Source organism: Spermophilus citellus, assembly GCF_964194105.1.
Source record: "Spermophilus citellus genome assembly, chromosome: 8".
In the NCBI taxonomy this organism is placed as follows: domain Eukaryota; kingdom Metazoa; phylum Chordata; class Mammalia; order Rodentia; family Sciuridae; genus Spermophilus; species Spermophilus citellus.
The window spans coordinates 103,622,296-103,644,667 of NC_138189.1; the positions used below are offsets into that span (position 1 = coordinate 103,622,296).

The following is a 22,372-nucleotide window of genomic DNA, read 5'->3' on the forward strand; positions in this document are numbered from 1 at the left end:
CATCTGAGGGCTAGGAATCATCATTTTTTATATGTCTAGTATGTGGGGTTATAATAAATACAGGGCTGGATGTACAAGTGTTTTATCAAAGATCAGAGTTGGGAAAAAATATAACCAATATGTATATTTATTTCCATGCAGTTTGATTCCTGTCCTTAGTGAATAAATTTTTCTGATTAAGTGAAAGAGAAGATTAAACATTTAAGAGTTGTGAATGTATCAATAACATTAAATTGTTGCAGTGGACAGATTATTCTTTATCTTTTAAAATTAGGTGTTGTGTGTGGTGGTGTGCCACTGGAATCCCAGCTACTACTTGGGACGCTTAGGAAGTCTTGAAGAGGCTGTGTGAGCAACATTAATCCACTGCAGCCCTCTTTAAAAAAAAAAAAAAATCCTTTGGACTGAGGATATATTTAGTTCCTTACAGAATTTTAGTGTCATACGAAATTTGAAAGTACTTAAAAGTGTTAATGGAAGTGCTTTCCTAGGAGGTGTGAGGCCCTGGGTTCAATCCCCAGCACAAAGAAAAAAAAATTAGGAACTTCTTTTGCTTTCTAGCTCTTTAGGTTTTTGTTGTTGTTGTTGTCTTTTTGTTGGCTCCTGACCTTGTCCTTTTTTTTTAAATTTTTTTTTATTTTTTAGTTGAACCACGATATCTTTATTTTAATGTGGTGCTGAGGATCAAACCCAGGGCCTCACACATGCTAGAGAAGTAGTTATTCTAGAATTTTAGGAATAGTTAAAAGGTTAATGTAATGAGCGTGCACGGTGGCATATTACCTGTGATCCCATGGGGCTTGGAAAGCTGAGGCAGGAGGATCTCAAGTTCAAAGCCAGGCACTAAGCAACTTGGTGAAACCCTATCTCTAAATAGAATTCAAAATAGGGCTAGGGATGTGGCTCAGTGGTTGGAATGTCCCTGAGATCCATCCCTGGTATCCTTCACCCTCAAAAAAAAGGGGGGTGGTGAAGGTAATGAGATTCAACCTGAGGATACTTAGCCCTGTGAGGGTTGTGGAGTTTTTTCAGTTGGGTTTTTTTGGGGGGTCTGGGGGAAGTTTAGATTTGAACCCAAGGTCTTGTGCATGACAAGTGCTCTTCATAAGAGTGCTCTTCACATCCTAGCCCTTAATTTATTTTCAGAAATGCTAAGTTTCCTGGACTGGCCTTGAACTTGGCAATCATCCTGCTTTAACCTCTCAAGTTTTTGGGATTATGGGTTTGTACCACCAGACCTGGCTTTTGTGAGATTTTTAAAGTGGAAAATGGAGTTGGTGGATTTTGTAGATGCAAGTGTGGTTCAGGAAGAACTGTGGATTTAATACACATAGAAGGGTCTCTGATCTGGTCTTGATGTTCAGTTCTGCTTTGTCTGGGTTCTTAAAGCTGTTAAGAGATTTGTAAGAAATCAGCTTTGGGGGCTGGGGATGTGTGGCTCAAGTGGTAGCACACTCGCCTGGCATGTGTAGGGCACTGGGTTATGTGTTTCGATTCTCAGCGCCACATAAAAATAAAGATAAAACTAAAAGAAAAAGAAAAAAATCAGCTTTTGTTTGTATAACAAAAATTTTAGGGGCTGGGGTTGTGGCTCAGTGGTAGAGTGCTTGCCTCACATATGTGAGGCACTGGGTTCAATTCTCAGCACCACATATAAATAAATGAGTAAATTAAAGGTCCATCAACACTAAAAAAAAAATATTTAAAAAAAATTTTATATCGGTATATAATACTTTTATGAACCCTAACCAAGATGTTTCAGCATGTGTCTGTTAAATAAATATGCTTACCATGTTCTAGGAATCAGACTTAAGGTTACTTATGTTTTATTTCTCCTAATAGACTAGTATTTGATAATTGTGATTGCATTGTCTTAAAAGAATGGCCTCGCTAAGAAATCAGGGATGGTGGCATATACTGGTAATACCAGTGTTCTGGAGTCTGAAGCAGGAGGACTGGGAGTTCTTTGCCACTGAAGAAATTTAGGAGAACTTGTGTGAAAATAAAATTTTAAAATAAGTTGGAATTGGGGGCCAGGAATTTAACTCAGAGGTAGACCACGCCTGGATTCAGTCTCCTTAAATTAAAATTACATGACAATTTTCTGTTTTGGTGTAGGAACTTAGTGATTTGGCCCGTGACCCTCCAGCACAATGTTCTGCAGGTCCAGTTGGGGATGATAGTAAGTAATTTCTAAATTAATTTTTTTTTAATATGACTAACTTCAAAAAAGCTTTTGTATTTTGGGATGATGCTAAAGAGTTTTTTTCTCCCCCCTTTTTCTAGTGTTTCATTGGCAAGCCACAATTATGGGACCTGTAAGTATTAAGACTTTTAAAGTTTTGCTTATAATTGAAAATTCAGCATCAGTCTGATTATAAATTTTTAAATTTAGTTCATAGGTTTATTTTATTATGTAGTGTATTCTGGTTTGGTTATACCATAATTGTACTACTTTTGAAAGAAATAGAATATTGTACTTGTTACATGTACATTGTGTATCCCTGTGTTCAGTTTTGTAGAGTATAGCATCTCTTTGGATCTACCAAATCTCTCTTTGCCTTAATTTCAGTTTTCCTTCATAGCAATGTGAAGTACTGGCATGAATTCTTATTACTTAGACAATTTACTAGCTCTGTTTCTATTATGAATTGTTACTCAAAGATCTTACCCTGTTCCTGTAGTTGCCAGGAATCTAGCTTACTTGTATTATTTTTATATTCAATTTCTTACAGAATTTTAGTCTCATACAAATTTGAAAATATTAGGCAGAAAGTGATATTCTGAATATAGCAAAATTCCTTCCTATCCTGATAAGAATCTATAGGCTGGATAATTGAATATTCAGAATTTGGATACCATCTAAGAATTTCAGAATATTAAAGCACACTAAAACATCCTGGGTTAAGATTAAGATTGTATCTTCCACAAATTCTTAACATAGAAGGAACTTTCTAAGTTTCTTGCATATTATACTGAAAACTTTCTGCTTCCATTTCCTTTTCCTAGTTTTATTTAATGCCAGTAATATGCTAGATGGGAAAATGGTCATTAAACATATATATAAGTTTCTATGTAAGCAAGCACACAAATTTAGATGTCAGCTTTTAAATAGTTAACTGTATCTTTAGAGTGGAATGCATCAGTGCCTTGTTTTGGTTTCTGAATGCATCTTAGGACAGAGTATCACATTATAATGTAAATAATATCTTATTTTCTGACTACGATTACCCTATATGGTTTGTATTTGTGAACCAAAACAATAAAGCAGGCAGTGTGGTAGCATAGTAATCCACAAATTGTGGATTCGCTTGGGAGAACTAGATAGTAGCAAAATCACATTTGCTTCAGAGTACTTTTTAGGTCAGTTAAGGTAATGGTAGTATCATAGAACTAAAGATTTCTTTCTCAGTAATGTAGCATGTAATTGAAGTTTCAGTAAAGAGTAGCTGCTAAATTTTAGTCAAGAAGTGCTCTGTATCATTAGAAGTTATATGGCAAAAATTTTTGTGTATAGGGGCTGGGATTGTGGCACAGCAGTAGAGCGCTCACCTAGCATGCGCAAGGCCCTGGGTTCGATCCTCAGCACCACATAAAAACAAATGAATGGAATAAATACTTTTTTTTAAATTTAAAAAAAAAATTGTGTATAATAATAGTACATATAATTAAGAATCACAGATACCGATAAAAACTAAAATTCTTTGAAAGATTTGACAGATCCTTGCTAGTTAAGTGGTTTTTAAAATGTTTGAATTTTTTGTACTATATTAAGGGTAGTTACCAATGAGACTTCATACAGAGAGAAGAAATTTACTTCCTTTCTTACTGCTTCTAATATCTGCATGTCTAATTTTTTCTTCAATTGGAAGTGGAGTTGGCAGAAAATGATATGTTTGAAAGTATTTGGAGAACCACACTAACCTCCATCTAATTGTAACAGTTATAAAAGATAGAACTGTCTGAATATTAGCTTGAGTGTAACTACAAAAGCCATCTGAAGTAAAATCTGTCTGTAAGAATTATTTTACTGATCCATAAAGATCAATTTTAAATGTATTATGTCACTTTCTACAAAGGTTAATTATATGTGAAATTTTCCCTTTTTTCTTTTTTTGGTAGTGGGGATTCTGCAGAGGCACTTTACCACAGCTTTGCATTCCCAGTTCTTCTTACTTTTATTGTGAGACAGTCTCAACTAAGTTGCTGAGGCTGGCCTTGAACTTGGGATCATCCTGTCTAGGCCTCGCAAGTTCCTGGGGATTATAGGCATACACCACCACCCAGTTTTTACCCTACTCTTTAAAGATCCTCTTGTAATATAGTAGAAGAGGGAAGTATTAAATAAGGTAGATGATTGTAATTAGTAAATAGCCAGCAAATTGGGTTAATGTATTGACTATTGGGAATAACATTTCAAATAAGGGAAAGAAATAGGAGATATAATGGAATCACTTTAACACTAGGACAGAGATAATTGGAAAGGAAAGCCAGAATAATAGCAGAAATACCAGTACTAACATCTTGAACTAAGATAGTGGCAGTGGGCATAGGCATAAAGGAGAGGCAAATTCAAGAAATTTTGAAGTTCTTTAGGACTGGGTAACCACTGTGAATGAGCCAGATGAAAGGAATAATCAACTGCGAGATCCTGGTTTATAGGTTTCTATCGTGATTTACTGTTGATAGGAAAAATAGTGTTGAAGAGATCAGGAGTTTGTGTTTTGTATATGTGATGAGATACCAAGTAGATTGAATAGACATTTGAATGAATGCCAAGGAATAAATATGACACTAAGGGAAACTTCGAGAGTGTGCAAAATATATGTGGGTGGGAGTTAGAAGCAAAAAATGATCTCTAGGAATTTAAGATCATTCTTATATTCCTTACAGAAGGAATATAAGACACCAGGGGAGCAGCAACTAGAACTAACGGGATAGAAGGATTCTACAGAAAAGATAGAATATAAATTCTGTTTCTAAGATTACAATAATCAAAGTATTCCTTCTTTTAGTTCCTTTGTTTTTGTTTTGTTTTTCTTTATAGTTCCTGTCTCTTTTTTTAATATGGCCTTGTCTTTAAGTCTGTTTTACTTTTTTCCTCTTTGATGTGGTAGAATTTTAATGTAACATAACATGGAAATGCTAAGCTGCTTTTTTTTCCCTTTTCCTTTCTTTTTTAAACAAGTAAAATGAAATTTGGCTTTGCCTAAATTGCATCATTGAGTTCTTCGTTCAGAAGCAGTCAGACATAACCCTTGATTGTGTGAAACTGGAGAATGAAAGTTAAACAGAGCATCTGAAATGGGGTTTTGGGAAAACTTTAGTATGTAGGACCATCACAAAATTATTAATTATTTATATAGTAAAAACTTATTTTCTACATGCTATATAATATAGCCATATTATTTAACAAAGATATGCTCATCTAACAAATTTGTTATATTTTGGGTGCCTTACTTTGAATTTTTTTCCCCTTTTTTACATTTTATTTGCTATTTTTAGATATACATGACAGTAGAGTGTCATTTGACATACATACATATGGAGTATTACATTCTAACTAGGATCCCATTCTTGTGGTTGTACCTGATGTGGCATTTCACTGGTGATGTAGTCATATATGAACATAGAAAAGTTGTGTCTGCTTCATTCTACTCTTTCCTATTTTCATCCCCCTTCCCTTCTCTTCAGTTTCTTTTGTCTAATCCAGTGAATTTCTATTCTTCTCTCTACCCTCATTTATTGTTTTAGTATCTGGCATATCTCAGAGTACATTTCAGCCTTTGGTTTTTTGGGATTGATTTATTTTACTTAGCATGATAGTCTCCAGTTATATCCACTTACTGGCAAAAGTCATTTTTTATTATGGCTGAGTAATATTCCATTATGTATGTATACACATCATATTTTCTTATCCATTCAATGTATCGAAGAGTACCTAAGTTCTTTGGGTATATATTGAATAGGATAACTGGGTCAAATAAATGGTGGTTTTGATTTTATTTATTTCCCCTACTATTCCTGGGTGTTGCTTTGTTATTATAGGTCTTTTTAATTAAATTTTATAGGACTCTGCTAGGAGCCAGAAGCAAATATACTATGTATGGCACCTTTGGTTGTAAAGTGACGCCAGCTAGCCACTGAGATATGATTATGTTAAGATTTACATTCATATGGAAATTGGACTCCCGCTGTTCACCTTGGCCTGCTACCGGACTCATGTTACACGGGACTCATGTTACGGGACTCATGGAGAGTTCCCATTGGTTGGGGAAGGATAGTAGGAGGGAATTCCGGGGGAGCGCGCGGTCCCGGTAGACGCCCGCGTGGGAGGACCGGGTTTGGCTTGCCAGCGCCTAGAGAGTATCGGCGGCTTTTTCAAAATAAAGTTTTGTTCCTGCTTGAGTGGCTCGTGATTCTGTGCCCAGCCAAAACTGCGGCAGGACTCAATAGTAGCTTACTCTTTTATTGCTTTCATTGGTTGTCCAATTTTCTTTCTTTCTTTCTTTTTCTTTTCTTTCTTTCTTTTCTTTTTAAAAAATCATTTTCTGTGATCTTTTCACATCTAGCGTGTAGTGGGGAGTTAATAATTATTTTTCTGAGGAGTTGGAATTGATAAGCTATATTCTAAAAGTGTCAGATCTATGAAAGTTTTTATTTGCCTGATAAAAGTGTGTTGGTTGGTGTATGCCCATAATTCCAGGGACTCAGGGGGCTGAGGTAGGAAATTTGAGGACAGCCTGGACAACTTGATGAGACCGTGTCTCAAATTAAAAAAAAAAAAAAATTGTTTTTGTCTGCTTTTTGAACACACTTAACATTTTGCTTTCTAATTTCTGTAGTCTGACCAGTACATGATACTGTTTGTAAGCTTTATTATTGTTAAGTGTACTTTTTCATTTATGAGAATTTGGATCTAGAACACTAGTGTTTCTGGATACCTTTTCCCAATACTCTGGAAATTTATAAAATGGGATTTAAATAGGATTCACTATATAGTAATTTTGATTTTATATTTTTTATTATTGTGAACTGAGTTTTTTTGGAATAATTTAGATTTCTTCATTTCTGTGTAAAGAATAGATAATATTATTTAATATTATTATTTAAATTTTTTTTAATTTTAAGCATCTTTTTCTCTTCACAGAATGACAGCCCATATCAAGGTGGTGTATTCTTTTTGACAATTCATTTTCCTACAGACTACCCCTTCAAACCACCTAAGGCAAGTATTTTCCCTTAGTAAAGATTTATGCTTTGTTTTAGAGGAATCAAGCATTCATGGAAATAGTTCTGTGTGATTGAGGCTGAGCTTGAATAAGAATAATTTAAGTTGAATATAATAGATGGTGTTTAGTTTAAAAAGCTGGAGTGATTTGAACTTTATAAATGGGTATACAATTTGCTTTGTCATTAATATTGCAAGATTCAAATATACCATGTGGAAGTGTTTCCTTGATATTTGTACACTGATTTGGATTATCGATCCTATTGGCTTGTAAAAACAGATTCAATTTCATATGTGCACATAATGCATTGCAATTTCACATTACTTTGGTTTCACTATATGACTGAGTCGCTTAAAGATAAACAGTGGTACAATTCTTCTGAAATATTTCTGTGATATTCAAATTTTTATTATGTACAGTGAAAATGCAAAGTTCAATATGTACATGTATCACTGATTTTAAATGAGCTGTAAGTTTTGGTTATACCAAAACCTTATATTTTAATGAGTATTAAATATCTTTGTGTTCCTTTGACACTTAACATGGTAACATCAAAGTTAAACAGTAGGGCTCAGTGGTATGCACCTGTAATCTTAGGAGCTCGGGAGTCTGAGATAGTAGGATTACAAGTTCAAAGCCTGCCACAGTAACTCAGCAAGGCCCTAAGCAATTTGACCTGTCTCAAAATAAAAGGCTGGGGATATAGTTCAGTGGCAAGCTGCCCCTAGGTTAAATCTCCACTACTCAATAATAAATTAAAAACAGTTAATCTTCAGAACTTTTCAGCATATTTTAGTAATGAAATTTTTTGCCCCAAAGTTATATTTTTAATTTTAATTAAAAGAAGGAATCACTTGGGGTTCATGGTCAGAATGTAAAAGTCAGTTTTGATAATTTTTGGTAATTTTATGTACATAAATTAAGTTGTATTGATTCAGTTTGAAATATTTTAAGCCTTTTAAAGTTTTAAGTTTAGAATGCTTGTTTTTATTTGGATAAAATACTTAGGTTTTTTTGTTTGTTTTAGGTTGCATTTACAACAAGAATTTATCATCCAAATATTAACAGTAATGGCAGCATTTGTCTTGATATTCTAAGATCACAATGGTCTCCTGCTTTAACTATTTCTAAAGGTAAAATACTTGTAGTAGAATAAACTTGAGCTACTCTGATGTTCTAATAATTACCGGGAGTTTACTCCTTAAATCTACTTACCTGAGTATTTTTATTTCAACATTGTGATTATAAGGTTAGAAGGGATTAGACTTACATTATTTTTTACTCTTTTATCAGTGTTGGTTAAAGAGATTATGTTTGAAAAGTTGCCTAAAAAGTTCCCTTTAAATAAATTTCTAGTCACATGTTATGGAACCTTGATTTAGGTGTTTCTTACCTAGGATTGTTAGTCTAAAACTGTGGAATCTTGGGAAAGTCTCTGGATCAGTTTGGATCTACTTTGAGTAGGAAGTTTATTATGTGACATATCTTTAACAGGTTGTCCATACTGCAGGAATGTCACAATAGAGTGGTTTTGGTTTTAAGTTGTTTCTTTTTTGAGTGACTCTGGAAGCATTTTATATCTTTTTCACCCCACAAAAATCACCTATGCACAAAACTTCTTAAGAGAGGGAAGAAAGTATGTCTTTTTAGTTTAGTTTCAGTTTTGGGTGTTAACTTGCCATTCCTTAGGTACATAGAATTAGGTTTTTAATGTTACTAATTATGACTTAAGCATATTTTAAGATAGTCGTACATCTTAACTTTTTATGAATAAACCATAAGTTTGGTAAGTGCAAAGTGAAATAGGTGTATTTGAAGGGAGGACAAAAAAAATACATGGATTTTAAGTGACAAATTCCAGTCGAGTCACTACTGCTGGGATGTATTTTCAAGTTTTTAGTTATAATTGGACTTAATAACTTTTATTTTTTTATGTGGTGCTGAGGATCAAACCCAGTGCCTTTGAACATGCGAGCCAAGCGCTCTACAACTGAGCCACAACCCTAGCCCCATCTGAGATGTATTCTGATGCTGAAAACTTTTTTTATAAATGCAGTTTGAATTGGTGGTGTGGTGGTTTGTCTTTTAGTGACTTGTTTTTTTGGCATTCTTATTTGCTAAATTATTATTTTATCACATCAGTTGTAATTTAATATTGTAAGTTACTATGTAGCAGGGTACTCTCTGTTGTGTAATTTTATATGCTCCCCCATGCATTTGGATTTGAAATAAATTGTATTTCCTTCTGTCAACAAAAATTTTTCATTTACATGATGGTTAATTTTTTCTCATGCTGCTGCTTTAAGCATTTTGATCTTATAGTCTCATAACAATACCTGTCTACTGACTGGCACATAACGGGTACTCAAAATGAATGACATCTATGGTCCATAGTGCTATCATCTACTAAGTTGGTATGTTAAAAGGTCAAGTAATAACTAGAACTGTGAAGACTCGCTTTGTCCATGAGAGCTTGGCATTATTTTACCAATACTCTTGGGAATGTGGTCTCTACCTTATAGAGAGACAAGGAGACAAAAACCTTTGAGGAAATGAAGTTTGTACTGCAGATTCTAAAGTTCTGTTGACAATTATTCAAACTCCTGATGCTATTATGTAACATGCATTTATTTTCTTTACAGTTCTTTTATCCATTTGTTCACTGCTATGTGATCCAAACCCAGATGACCCTTTAGTGCCAGAGATTGCACGGATCTATAAAACAGACAGAGATAAGTAAGTATGCAATAGTATTAGGAAAGCTATTAAAAGGATCTTAATGAGACAGGCTTATATTCTGTTGTAAGTTGTGGCGCTTGCAGGAAGACTTGATGCTTGTTTTCTGGTAAGATAATGGTTAAAATGTGCCCCAATCTAGTTATTAAAAATGCATTATTTTTTAAAAACCCAGATTTCGGTATATGTGACAATGAATAACCCCTTCAGGTTTTCTTTTTCTAATACATTAAGCACTTTTGTCATTTTACTCTCAAGTTTGAGGGAAGAAATCACATTTTCTTCACCCAGGTGTAGTTTTTTTTTGTTTTAATAAAATTATATTAGTACTGTCGTAAAAATTGATTCTAAATTTCTCAGATATTTGAATTATGTTTGTTCAACTTAACCATTGTAACTGTTGTATGTTATAATTAATGCTAAGTGTACTTGTTCAATTAGGTACAATAGGTTAGCAAGAGAGTGGACAGAGAAATACGCTATGTTGTAGGGTAAGAAGATCTGCACTCTATGGTGCGCTTATTCATGGAACTGCCAGCACTTGAGTGCTGCATGCTTTAAGGCACTGTATTAACTAACAAAAGGTAACAGATGTGGCAGTTTTCTGAAAACTGTACGTTTAACTGCTTGAGCTCTCTTTAGCGTGAAAGTATACCTCATAGTCAGTACTGTTTGAAAATATTCTTGCATGGCAAAGCAGTTACATAGCATTAGTTAAGAAGTAGAAGTTTAAGAGTATCAAACTACCATGGTGTTAAATTTTTAGCTTGAAAATGTACCAGTAGTATATGGAATGTGGTGATTTTATTCAAATTTTGCCAGGAGGTAGGATTATAAGGGAAAAACACTTGAAAGCCTAAGCATCTAATCTAAATGTTCATTACTGACAAGCATGCATTAATGTCAGCTGTATTTTGTGGCTCCCTGTATGCTAAACTAAAGCCTTTGATTTAAAGTGCTAGCTTTTGAAGAGAATATCTCTTTAGTAGCATAATGGAATTGGGTAGAAAAAACTTTTATCTGTTTAAGTATAGAAAAATAGTTGAATTTAGTTCTTAGTTTAAATGAAGCTAGTAATCTTTTAAAAATTAAATATATAAGTCTAAAAGTTCTGTGCCTTTTGATGTATATTTTTTAAGGTTATCACTATATTTTGTTGGTAAGTAGCCTCTGGCATGATTGTTATCTGTGGAGAGATTAATAGTGTGTGTTAATATTAACAGTCTTCCTCAGCAGTAGCCCTAGTTCACAGGTGAATTATCTGTGGAACTTTTTTTTTTTTTTTTTAACAAAGATGTCCAGTTTGGCAGGTCTCACTTAGGCTTAGTAGCACCAATCGCCAGAATTTTTAAAAGTAACACATGTGGGTTCTGATTAGCACGACCACTTATACCCATCCACTCTTAAATTTCTTTATCAGCCTGCCCACTATCTGTCTGTTCTGCCTACGTTTCAAAGATTTCTCTTCTGGTTATACCCATGCCCAAGTAACTTTTCAGGTCTAGGTTTCAGATAACAAATTTTTAGTGATAGTACATGTTTGGTTCTAGCTTTGGAAATTTTTGTTGATGTACAGAATATGTATTCTATGTGACAAACATCTGTGAACTAAAACAGTTTCTCCCTTAAAATTTGTTGTAATGGGCTGGAGTTTCGACTCAGAGGTAGAGTGCTAGCCTAGCGTGCATGAAGCACTGGGTTTGATCCTCAGCACCACATAAAGTAAAACAAAGATATTGTGTCCACCTATAACTAAAAAATAAATATTTTTTTAAAAAAAATTGTTGTAATGATAACCAATTTTTAGAATTTCTGATAGACCATTAGCTCAGTGATGGAGAAAAAGTCTTTGGTTTTTGTTAGCCCTCCTACATTTATTAAAACAATACTGCTTTGAAAGCATTCAGTTCTCATTTCCCATATTGTTTTGGGTGCCAGTGCTATTTTTCCCTTGTTGGTTTTATTCTAATCATAGCCATTACAGATGGCTTTATAATGAGTCTGTAGGTAAAATAGAAATCTTTTCCTTTTAAAAACAGTAATCTTTTCCTTTAACTTATTAAAGTAACTTTTTCTTTATTTATAGGTACAACAGAATATCTCGGGAATGGACTCAGAAGTATGCCATGTGATGCTACCTTAAAGTCAGAATAACCTGCATTATAGCTGGAATAAACTTTAAATTACTGTTCCTTTTTTTGATTTTTCTTATCCGGCTGCTCCCCTATCAGACCTCATCTTTTTTAATTTTATTTTTTGTTTACCTCCCTCCATTCATTCACATGCTCATCTGAGAAGACTTAAGTTCTTCCAGCTTTGGACAATAACTGCTTTTAGAAACTGTAAAGTAGTTACAAGAGAACAGTTGCCCAAGATTCAGAATTTTTTTAAAAAATGGAGCATGTGTATTATGTGGCCAATGTCTTCACTCTAACTTGGTTATGAGACTAAACCATTCCTCACTGCTCTAACATGCTGAAGAAATCATCTGAGGGGGAGGGAGATGGATGCTCAGTTGTCACATCACAGGAAGCAGCATTATTCTAGCAGCATCCATTTTGTTTAAACCTTCCACTGTTAGAGATTTGAGGTTACATGTTATACTTTATGCTCATAACTGATGTGGCTGGAGAATTGGTATTGAATTTATAGCATCAGCAGAACAGAAAATGTGATGTATTTTATGCATGTCAATAAAGGAATGACCTGTTCTTGTTCTACAGAGAATGGAAATTGGAAGTCAAACACCCTTTGTATTCCAAAATAGGGTCTCAAAACATTTTGTAATTTTCATTTAAATTGTTAGGAGGCTTGGAGCTATTAGTTAATCTATCTTCCAATACACTGTTTAATATAGCACTGAATAAATGATGCAAGTTGTCAATGGATGAGTGATCAACTAATAGCTCTGCTAGTAATTGATTTATTTTTCTTCAATAAAGTTGCATAAACCAATGAGTTAGCTGCCTGGATTAATCAGTATGGGAAACAATCTTTTGTAAATGCAAAGCTGTTTTTGTATATACTGTTGGGGTTTGCTTCATTGTTTGACATCAAATGATGATGTAAAGTTCAAAAGAGTGAATATTTTGCCATGTTCAGTTAAAGTGCACAGTCTGTTACAGGTTGACACATTGCTTGACCTGATTTATGCAGAATTAAGCTATTCAAATAGTGTAGTTTTAATATGCTGCACATGATACTGGCAGCCCTGGAGTTCATAAATGGACTTGGGACCCAGCAGTTTTGAAACGTGTATATGGAGTTTAAGAAATTTATTTTCCAGGTGCATCACCAATCTTAACAAATTTCTCTTCACCGTGTACACTTGACAGCTTAAAAAAAAAAAAACATGGGAGTAATAATGGGTCAAAATTTACAAAATAAAGTACTGTTTTGGTGTGGGAGTTGTCATGAGGCTGTGTTGAAGTGACTTAACTGGGATATTGAGTATCCATTGAAATAGATTTGTTCAGCCATTTACATTAATGAGCACTTAAATGCAACAAATATCATTTCAGGTGACTTAACGTGAACGAATAAAAGTCAATGCTATTGGATTTTTTGTTTGACAAGTGCTATCTGTGCCACTAAACTTCTTTGGTAACAAGGGCATTACCATTCTTCACCCTTCCTAATTCTGATCCTGTAGTTATGCTTCTTTTCTTAGTTATTTCATTTTAACCATTGCTTTATTAAAGTCCTGTATTTCTAGCACGTGACATCTCCACTTCCACATTTTTTGCACTGCTTACACTTGTGTGCAAGTCTTATTCCTTGTCTGCACACACAGGTGGAAAGCTAGAAATAAATGTTAATGCTTAATTTTTTATAAACGGTTTAATATGTAGTTTGGACGTGATTTATTGACTTAAGGTTCTTATCTAAACTGGAAGTGAAATGCATGCCTTCTGAAGATATTCTGGCTTTGTTAATTCTGTAATAAGCATTTCATTGGGAAGTGTCAATCCAGCTATACAATTTTTTCCAATGAGTGAAATTTTTTTATTTTAACTTTTGCTTTAAAAATTGTGGGTTCTTCAGGGTAGATGTCATGTTGTTAAAACTTTTGGATTCAAATTATGAATAAGAAACTAGTAACTGCTCCACAAGGTAAGAAATACTGCTTTTTGGCTCTGTTCTTAAAAAACCAATTATTTCTGAAACTCCTGTGCTCTCAAAAATAACAGCTTTAGTAGGCATATTTATTGAAAGCCAAAACACTAATAAAACTTTTGTAAGCAGTGGATCTTAAATGGGCTTTCACATTGATCTTTTTTAGCCTAGAACAACCTTAAGTATTTACAGAGATGACTTAAACCATTGATTGTAATGATAACTAGTGGATATGTCCAGTTCTCTTTATCTTTGACTTAATGCTTTATACAATATTTCGTATGTCGCTTCTAAGGGAATAAGCCATAAAGGCTTCTCCAGGTTTAAGAGAACAGTAATTTAAAGTACCTGGAAAACCAACATTTTTGAATGTATGGACACTAGACTTGGGATCATCTACGATGGAATAAAAGAATTTGTTCTTTTTTTCCCCCATCCAAACCAGTAATTCAACATTACTAGTGCCATGTGTAGGACTGAAATGAATATTAGCAGATTAAATACTGATTTGGACCATTTCTATGTATTTACTGTATCTTTTAATGCATAAACTTTTAATTTCTTAAATTCTTAAAATTTCTCTTAAGATTAAGAGTCCAGTTGACCTGTTAATGGTAAATTTACATGTTAAGTGATTCACTCTTTTCCCTGGGAAGATTTGCAATGTGATAATCAGATTTTTTTTTTAAATAAATGATTAGTTTGTTTTCCTTGTGTGGGTGTACTCACATTTAAAAGTATGAACCACAGTTAACATAGTGGTCTCAGGGGTAGTGAAACACTCACTTTTTTTTAATAGTTTGAAGTATACTGATCATGCTGTGTTAGTGATGGGGGGGTATAACTCAAACTAGCCATGTTTTGTGTTAACATAACAAAACTGTTAAATGATTGTTGATTACACTTATAAGTGAATTTGTCTTCTATGAGGAACCCAGTGCAAGTCACTAATGTTGTCTTAATAGTGACATCTGCATAAGACTTGTAATAGCTGAAGTTAATTGAGCTTAAAGGAATTGTTATCATTAAAATCTGTGTTTAAAGACAAGTTGGTCTTACTTGGTAATTCCAGTGAACATGAAGTCCACACTTTAATACTGTGTGTGAGCTCGATTTTGAACATTAAAACAGTAGTAATAGACTGGTCTATGAAGAACTAATGTGATGGTTTTTAAAGTGACTCAGAACCAATACCAGCATCATTTGTGAAATTATTGGGTCTTGTCCCAGTTGTACTTACACTGAGGTAGAACCCAGTAGCTTGTATTAAAAAGCTCTCCAGATGGTTCCATGCATGGTAAAGATTGGGAATTTATCTTTGCTACACATAATTCAACCAGTGGTTAAGTATTAAAAACAACCAGTTCCAAAGATCTATCTGCAAGATAGATTGAACCCAGATTTCATTCTGTGACTTTAAAACTGGGCAACTTCCCCCTTCATCCCACCAATGTGGACAGTGTTTGAATTTAACATTAAGTGTACCCTAAACTAGGCATTGTTAAAGCTTTTCTTATGCTTTCCCAATGTAATGGGGGCGGGGGGTAAAGGTGTTTAGAAACAGGGTTGTAAGACAACAGTCCGCCGCCACAACAAAAATGTTAAGATCAAAAAGTTCCCTGAAGGCTATGCATGTGAAGTTAGCTGTTAGAACACAGTGATCACTATTTGCATTATTACTTCTAACTTAAACTTTCCAAGCCTTATATTTTTAAGAATTTTATTAATTCAGATGCATAGTGTTTCATAATTATTTTACTTGGATTGTTTTCACTAAGGTCTCATTGTCATAAATTATATCTTCCAAACCTGCATGCTGTTTCTTAATGAGATTTTAATAACGCTCTATTTTTTAAATTAATACAAAGAATGGTTTTATGGGGAAAAAATTCACTTTTCACAAATTTGACAGTCTGCTGATTTTCTGAAACTTCTGAACTCAACAGTTTCTTAGGCATGTGGCTATCTCAAAGTCATCTAGAAGTGGCCAGATTTCTACGCAGAGATGCGCACCTACCTCCTCTTATAGAACCTGAGTGAACTGGCCCCAAACCTAGGCATCGTGGCTTTTAATTTCATAGTCAAAATTAATAGCGGTCTTCTTGCTTTTACCATAAAATTTTTTTATTTGGAATCTACTGGTTCACCATACTGCTATAACCATGGTGTAAAGCACCACCATCTCTTAATTGGGTTATTTCAGTAGCCTTCCGAGTAGTCTGTTTCCTACTTTGCAGCAATTCTACACCTAACACCCAACATGAGCATGTCTGGTTGTGTAATGGCTTTCCTCCAAACCTAAAATTCCCATCATGCAGAATAAAAGCCAAATATTAAAAGGAAATGTACAAGGCTATAAATGAAACTTTCCCACACTGTCCCATATTTAATCATTCATTTGCTCCACCATGACACCAACTCCTTCAGCCTGACCTCTATTGAGATCTGGACGCTGGACTTTGTCCTTGTTCTTTCCTTTCCCTCAGATGGTCTTTCCCCAGATATGGCTTCTGCCTTTCCTGTAGATCTCAAATGTCACTTCATAAAAGTGCTTTTTCTTGATAATTTATGTAATACACCAACAGCACCACCTCTGTCCAGTACATAACGGGAAATTCCGTATTATCCATCTTCTATGTAATTGTTCCCCTGCAACCGCACCTCAGAATGTAAGCTCTAGAAAGAATCTTTAATGACTAGATGATTCCTTGGCACTTTATAGGCTGTCAATAAAATATTTTTTATACAGAAATGACTACGAGTTAAATGGTACTTTGCTCAAAGTATTTTGTTCTTTAAAGAAGAAGCCGAACGCATAAAAAACGAAGTGCAGTGTAGTATAGAAGTTTAGCTGAAACTTCACAACTAAAATAATCACATTGAGGGAATAGACGTTTCAGTTTGTCCATAGGGATGATGAACCTGAACAACTTACTGGGGAAAAGATAAACAAACAAAAAAAACGTATTCAGACCAAAAGAGAAACATACCAGGAAGCCAGCTTTCACCTTGAGAATGCTTTTGAAGTACCCAGTAAACATGAGCATTAATTTTCATGGTCCCAACAACAAAAAGCAAAAAATGGATGCACCCAAAGATAGGTGTCAAATAGAAATTTGTTTATCTCGAGTCTTTGGGTTCTCTAGCAGAGTATTCTGCTCTACAAATTTGAAATAGTTTGAAGATTTGTAGCCCAAAATCTTTTGTAAGTGGCCCCAGAAAGCTCAAGTAAAGGACTTACATCAAGTAGAGTAACCAAAGGAAAATTTCTTCAGAAAATAATAGCTTACAGCTTTAAGAAAAAGTATAAAGGAACATAGTACTATGAGTGTGAGCCAGCCTATTTGCAAAAATTAAAAGTTGGGCTGGGGTTGTGGTTCAGCAGTAGAGTATTTGCCTAGCATGTTCAAGATTCTGGGTTCGATCCTCAGCAACACATAAAAATAAAGGTATAAAAAATAATTACATTTAAAAAATACAAATTTGAGAGGAAGTAATTCTATTCTCAGATGATGTTATACATGAAAAATTCCAAAAAGTCACACAAAACTCGTGGAGTTAGTAATACAACAAATTTACGTGATCCCAAATAACAGAAAAATCAGTTTTAGTATTATAACAATAAAAATGAAATTCCATTTACACTAATATCAAAAAGAATAAAATGTTTAGGGATAAATATATTGAAGTGTGAAACTTGTACCTTGAAAACTATAAAATATTTCTGAGATATTAGAGAAGTCCTAAATAAAATGGAAAGGCATTCTGTGCTCATGGATCAGAAGATTGATGAGATGATTCTCAATACAATCTACAGCTTCAATACATTCTGTCAAAGTCCCAAAGATATTTCTGCAGAAATAAAAAAGGTTTAAAATTTTGTAGAGGATTGCAGAGTCGAGCAATTTTTAAAAAGAACAAAGGTGAAGGACTCATACTTTCCAAATTCAAAACAATTACAATAATAAACTGGCATTAGCATAAGGATAAAATTGTAGGCCCATGACAGAACTGAGAAATAATCCCATACATTTATGGTCAATTGATGTTTAACAAGGGTGACAAGACCACTCAGTGGGAAAAAAAAAATACTTTTTTCAACAAATGGTTCCAGGACAACTAGATAAGTATATGAAAAAGGATAAATTTGGATCTCTGCCTCAAGTCACACAAAAATTAACTCAAAATGTATGGAGGCACCAGGGCTGAAGCTCAGTGGTAGAGCACTTGCCTAGCAAGGGTGAGGCACTGGGTTCAATCCTCAGCACCACATAAGAAAAGAAATAAAAGTTATAAAAAATATATTTAAGGGGCTGGGGTTGTGGCTCAGTGGTAGAGTGCTCGCCTAGCACGTGAGAGGTCCTGACTTCGATCCTCAGCATCCCATAAAAACAAAATTGTGTCCAACTCCAACTAAAATATATATACACACACACACACATATATACATGTGTGTATATATATATATATTTTAATGGATTCAAGTCCTAATTTTAAGAGCTAAAGTCACAAAATTCTAAGAAGAAAATCAGTTGTTAATTTCCTTAAATACTCAGATATACCAAAAGCACAAGCAACCAAAGAAAAAATAGATTGTAAACTGGTGTGTCCAAGGACATTATTATAGTAAAAAGATAGTCTATAGAATGAAAAATATTGCAGATCATGTCTGTTAAGGGCCTAATATTCAGAATATATACAAGAATTTATAAAATTCAGTATGAAGACAACCCTATTAAAAAAGAAAAGATTTGATTGTGCTTTTTTCCATAGAAGATATGAAAGCACATGATATCAAGCACATGAAAAGAAACCCACAGAAGCAATCACTTCATATTTATTAGGGTGGTTACAATTTTTTTAATGGAAAATAAATGTTAAGAATTCGGAGAAACTGAAACCCTTAAAGATAGAGCAGCTTCTGTAAAAGGAAATTTGGCAATTCCTCGAAAAGTTAAAGCAGAGCTACAATATGATTCAACAATTCCATTCTTAAGTATGTACCCAAAAGAATTGAAAACAGACATTCAAACAGATATTTGTAAATGAATGTTCACAGGAGAACTATTTACAATAACCAAAATGTGGAAACTGAACAAATTCTAATGTTTCCATACTATGACATATTCAGCCAAAAAAAGAAATGTATCTTATAGACAATGTGGATGTGAAAACATGCTAAGTGAAAAAAACCAAACAGAAGGGTACTATACTATATGATTTCATTTATATTAATACTCAAGAGTACTGCCGAGAGCTAAGAAGGGAGAATGGAGTGATTGCTTAGTGGGTAGAGGGTCTCCTTTGTGAATGACAAAAATGTCTTGGAACTCTAGAGGTTATGGTTATGTAACATTGTAAGCCCACTAAAAGACACTGAACTGTACATTCAAAATGGTTAAATTTTAAAAGGCATGTGAATTTTACCTCAATAAAAAATACATTAGGCACAAAAGACAGTAATAGCCAATATTTATGTAATACTTTTTACATGTCAACTTCTGTTCTGAATTCTTTACATATGTTAATGCTTAATTTTATAACAAATGTATACACTTATTATTTATGTGATAAATAACTGAGGGGAAAGTAGCTAAATGTCAGAGGTTGAGATTTAAATCTAGACACTCAGTTTCCAGAATCCTATCTCTTAAGGATTATGGTAGATAGAAGGACAAGTTTAAAATATGAATAAAGAGCAAGAGACTAAAAAATAACTAATCAGACTGAAAAATAACCAAAAACAATACTTCCAAGAAATTTTTTAAAAGACTAATTGAAACTTAGAAGATAGATCCAATAGCCCAGTAGACAAAGCTAACTAAAGGTTTAGCGAAGTGGAAGAAAGAAATTATTCCAAATGTAGTACACTGAGATGAAAAACTAGCAGAGGTTCAAGAAACATGAAGGGAGACATGACTTGGTTTAACACATGTCTAGTTGGAACTTGAGTTCAATTTACTGCCTTAAGTCTCTAAGTGAACTTTTCACTCTTTCTTCTATATAACTTAATTCCTTTAAGAATTTCTGTTGAAACAGGCAGGTGCCAGTTATCATGGCCCTGTTAATCCCAGCTGCTGGGGACTCTGAGGCAAGAGGATCACAAGTTCGAGGTTAGCCTGGACACCTTGGTGAGAATTGTCTCAAAAAAAAAAAAAAAAAAGGGCTGGGGGTAGAGCACCCCTGGTTTCAATCCCTAGTACTATAAAAAATAAAAATAAGATAAAATAAAGATTGAAGTGGGCATGATGTTAAACTTTCCCAGCAAATGTAGGTGGAAGGATATCACAGGAGAAAGTTTATATTTCTGTACTTTCGTGGAGGGCTGTGAGTTGGCTGGCATGAGTGTGGAGACAATAAGTAAAATATCCACAGGCCCCAAACATAATCTGTGTTCACATGCAAGACTTTGCAGCCTTCTTGACAAGAAAACCAAACTCTCTCACTGTCTGCAGAGAGCTGGCTGTGGCATTGGGATTCTTGCACCAATAGTCATTTCTTCTATAAGTCTTTGCACAGCTTGTGCACAGCTCACCTGAGGCCAGAGATCCAAACAGTGTCCCTTTGGAAACTCCTGTGCAGCCTGAAAGCTCTGAAAGGGAACTGTGGGCTTACAGTGTCAGTTGCTGATCCACCTGCTTCTCTACTTCTAATCTAGAGGGTGACCCATTGCTGCCCTAACAAGTCCAGACTAGATTTAGCTTAGCTAAGCCAATAACATTTTTTGACTCGCAGTAGGCTGAGCTACATCTTCTCCAAAAAGATCTGAACTCCTTTCAAGTTTGTTTATTCTTATATATCCTCTACCAGCTTTTTAGTACCATATAGAGTTTTCTTTTTTTTTCTTTTTTATTTATATATAACAGGGGAATTCATTACAGTTCTTATTACATATATAGAGCACAATTTTTCATATCTCTGGTTGTATACGTATAGTTTTCTTATATATTATTTACATTAAACTTCTCTTGCTTGACCTACTGTGTAATTTCTCTCCTGATTGGATATAGACAATCATAAAGAAGGAGGGAATGGAGCAGAAGCAATTTTTTGAAAAAGAAATGGCTAATTTTTTTCTAAAATTGATTAAAGATCCTAAGCTGCAGATAAAGTAAACCCATTGAAGCCCTAACAAGAACAAAAAATCTCATAGTGCAGTTGCAGAAAATTAAAGTAAAAACATTTTTTTAAAAAAAATTTATATTCTTTTAGTTGTAGATGGACACAATATATTTATTTATTTATTTTTATGTGGTGCTGAGGATTGATCCCAGTGCCTCACACATGTAAGGCAAGTGCTCTACCACTGAGCTACATCCCCAGCCCCAAACATTCATTTTTAAAGTAAATATAAAGGAAAAACAAGTAGATTACCTGCAAAGAAACAGTAGGGAGATGACTCGAGCAAAACTGGGAGATTTCTCTACAGCAACAATGGAAACAAAAGATAGTGGAATATTACGTTTGAAGACTGCAAGAAAATAACTATCATCCTATAATTCTATATAAAATAAAATATATTTCAGAAAAAAGGATGAAATGACACAGATTAATTTGAAAAATATTATGCTGGTCAAAGAAATAAAAATACATAGTATAGGGTGCTATTTGTGTAACATTGAAGAAAACGCAAAACTGAACTTAGGTGATAGTACAGTCCCTACCTGGAAGGTGAGGAAATCGATGAGAAAGAAGTCCAAGGGAGTTTACTGGGATGAAATGCTCTGTATCTCCATAGGGGTGGCGATTACACAGGATATAAATTGCCAAAAATCATTGAACTGTGCGCTAAATATCTGAATATTATACATAACTTACTGCTTTTAAAAAGAGAAGAAAGAAGAGTGAGTTTACTATTAAGTAAATAAAAACTAGCAGTTTGGACTGAAGGTATAGCTCAATAGTAGAGTGATTGTCTAGCATGAACAAGGTTCTGGGTTTGATCCCTAGCACTGCAAACACAAAGAAAAATTGACCATTTACCTCCAACTTTTTTTTTTTTTCAGAGAAAACAAACAAGCAAAAACTTCCAAACTGTTTTTCATACCAGTGGTACTAATTTACATTCCCACCAATGATGTGTAGGAGTGTCCCTTCTCTGCATCCTTGCAACACTGTTCTGTTTTGTTTTTGTCTTTTTTGATAGCCATTCTGAGGTAAGTTGAGATTTCATTGCAGTGTTGATTTGCATTTCCCTGATGCTTAGTGATTTTGAATATATTTTTTCATATATTATTTTTTATACATCTTTGAGAAATGTCTATTTAGATAATTTACCCATGTTTAAA

The 22,372-nt window shown here is 34.1% G+C and overlaps 1 protein-coding gene and 1 long non-coding RNA gene across 11 annotated transcripts in view; one reads left to right on the forward strand and one right to left on the reverse strand.

Annotated features, from left to right (window-relative positions):
• Positions 1-13,528, forward strand: part of UBE2D3 (ubiquitin conjugating enzyme E2 D3) — a 31,858-nt gene extending 18,330 nt beyond the window's left edge. For 6 of the 10 annotated variants that reach the window (XM_081304289.1, XM_081304288.1, XM_081304287.1 and 3 more), the window contains 7 exons: positions 2,119-2,182; positions 2,287-2,318; positions 7,132-7,228; positions 8,260-8,365; positions 9,875-9,968; positions 10,410-10,459; positions 12,055-13,528. In XM_081304289.1, coding sequence (XP_081160415.1) covers positions 2,119-2,182; positions 2,287-2,318; positions 7,132-7,228; positions 8,260-8,365; positions 9,875-9,968; positions 10,410-10,458 — 442 coding nt within the window. In that variant the 3' untranslated portion in view covers position 10,459; positions 12,055-13,528. The remainder of the gene's footprint in view (positions 1-2,118; positions 2,183-2,286; positions 2,319-7,131; positions 7,229-8,259; positions 8,366-9,874; positions 9,969-10,409; positions 10,460-12,054) is intronic. The other 4 variants (XM_081304294.1, XM_081304292.1, XM_081304291.1 and 1 more) reach the window with 3 other exon arrangements.
• A 585-nt stretch (positions 13,529-14,113) lies between these two features.
• Positions 14,114-15,896, reverse strand: LOC308654618. Its single transcript, XR_014023305.1, has 2 exons — positions 15,765-15,896; positions 14,114-15,596 (listed from the first exon to the last, which is right to left on the reverse strand). It is a non-coding gene; the product is annotated as an uncharacterized lncRNA (long non-coding RNA).
• Between the last annotated feature and the right edge of the window lie 6,476 nt (positions 15,897-22,372).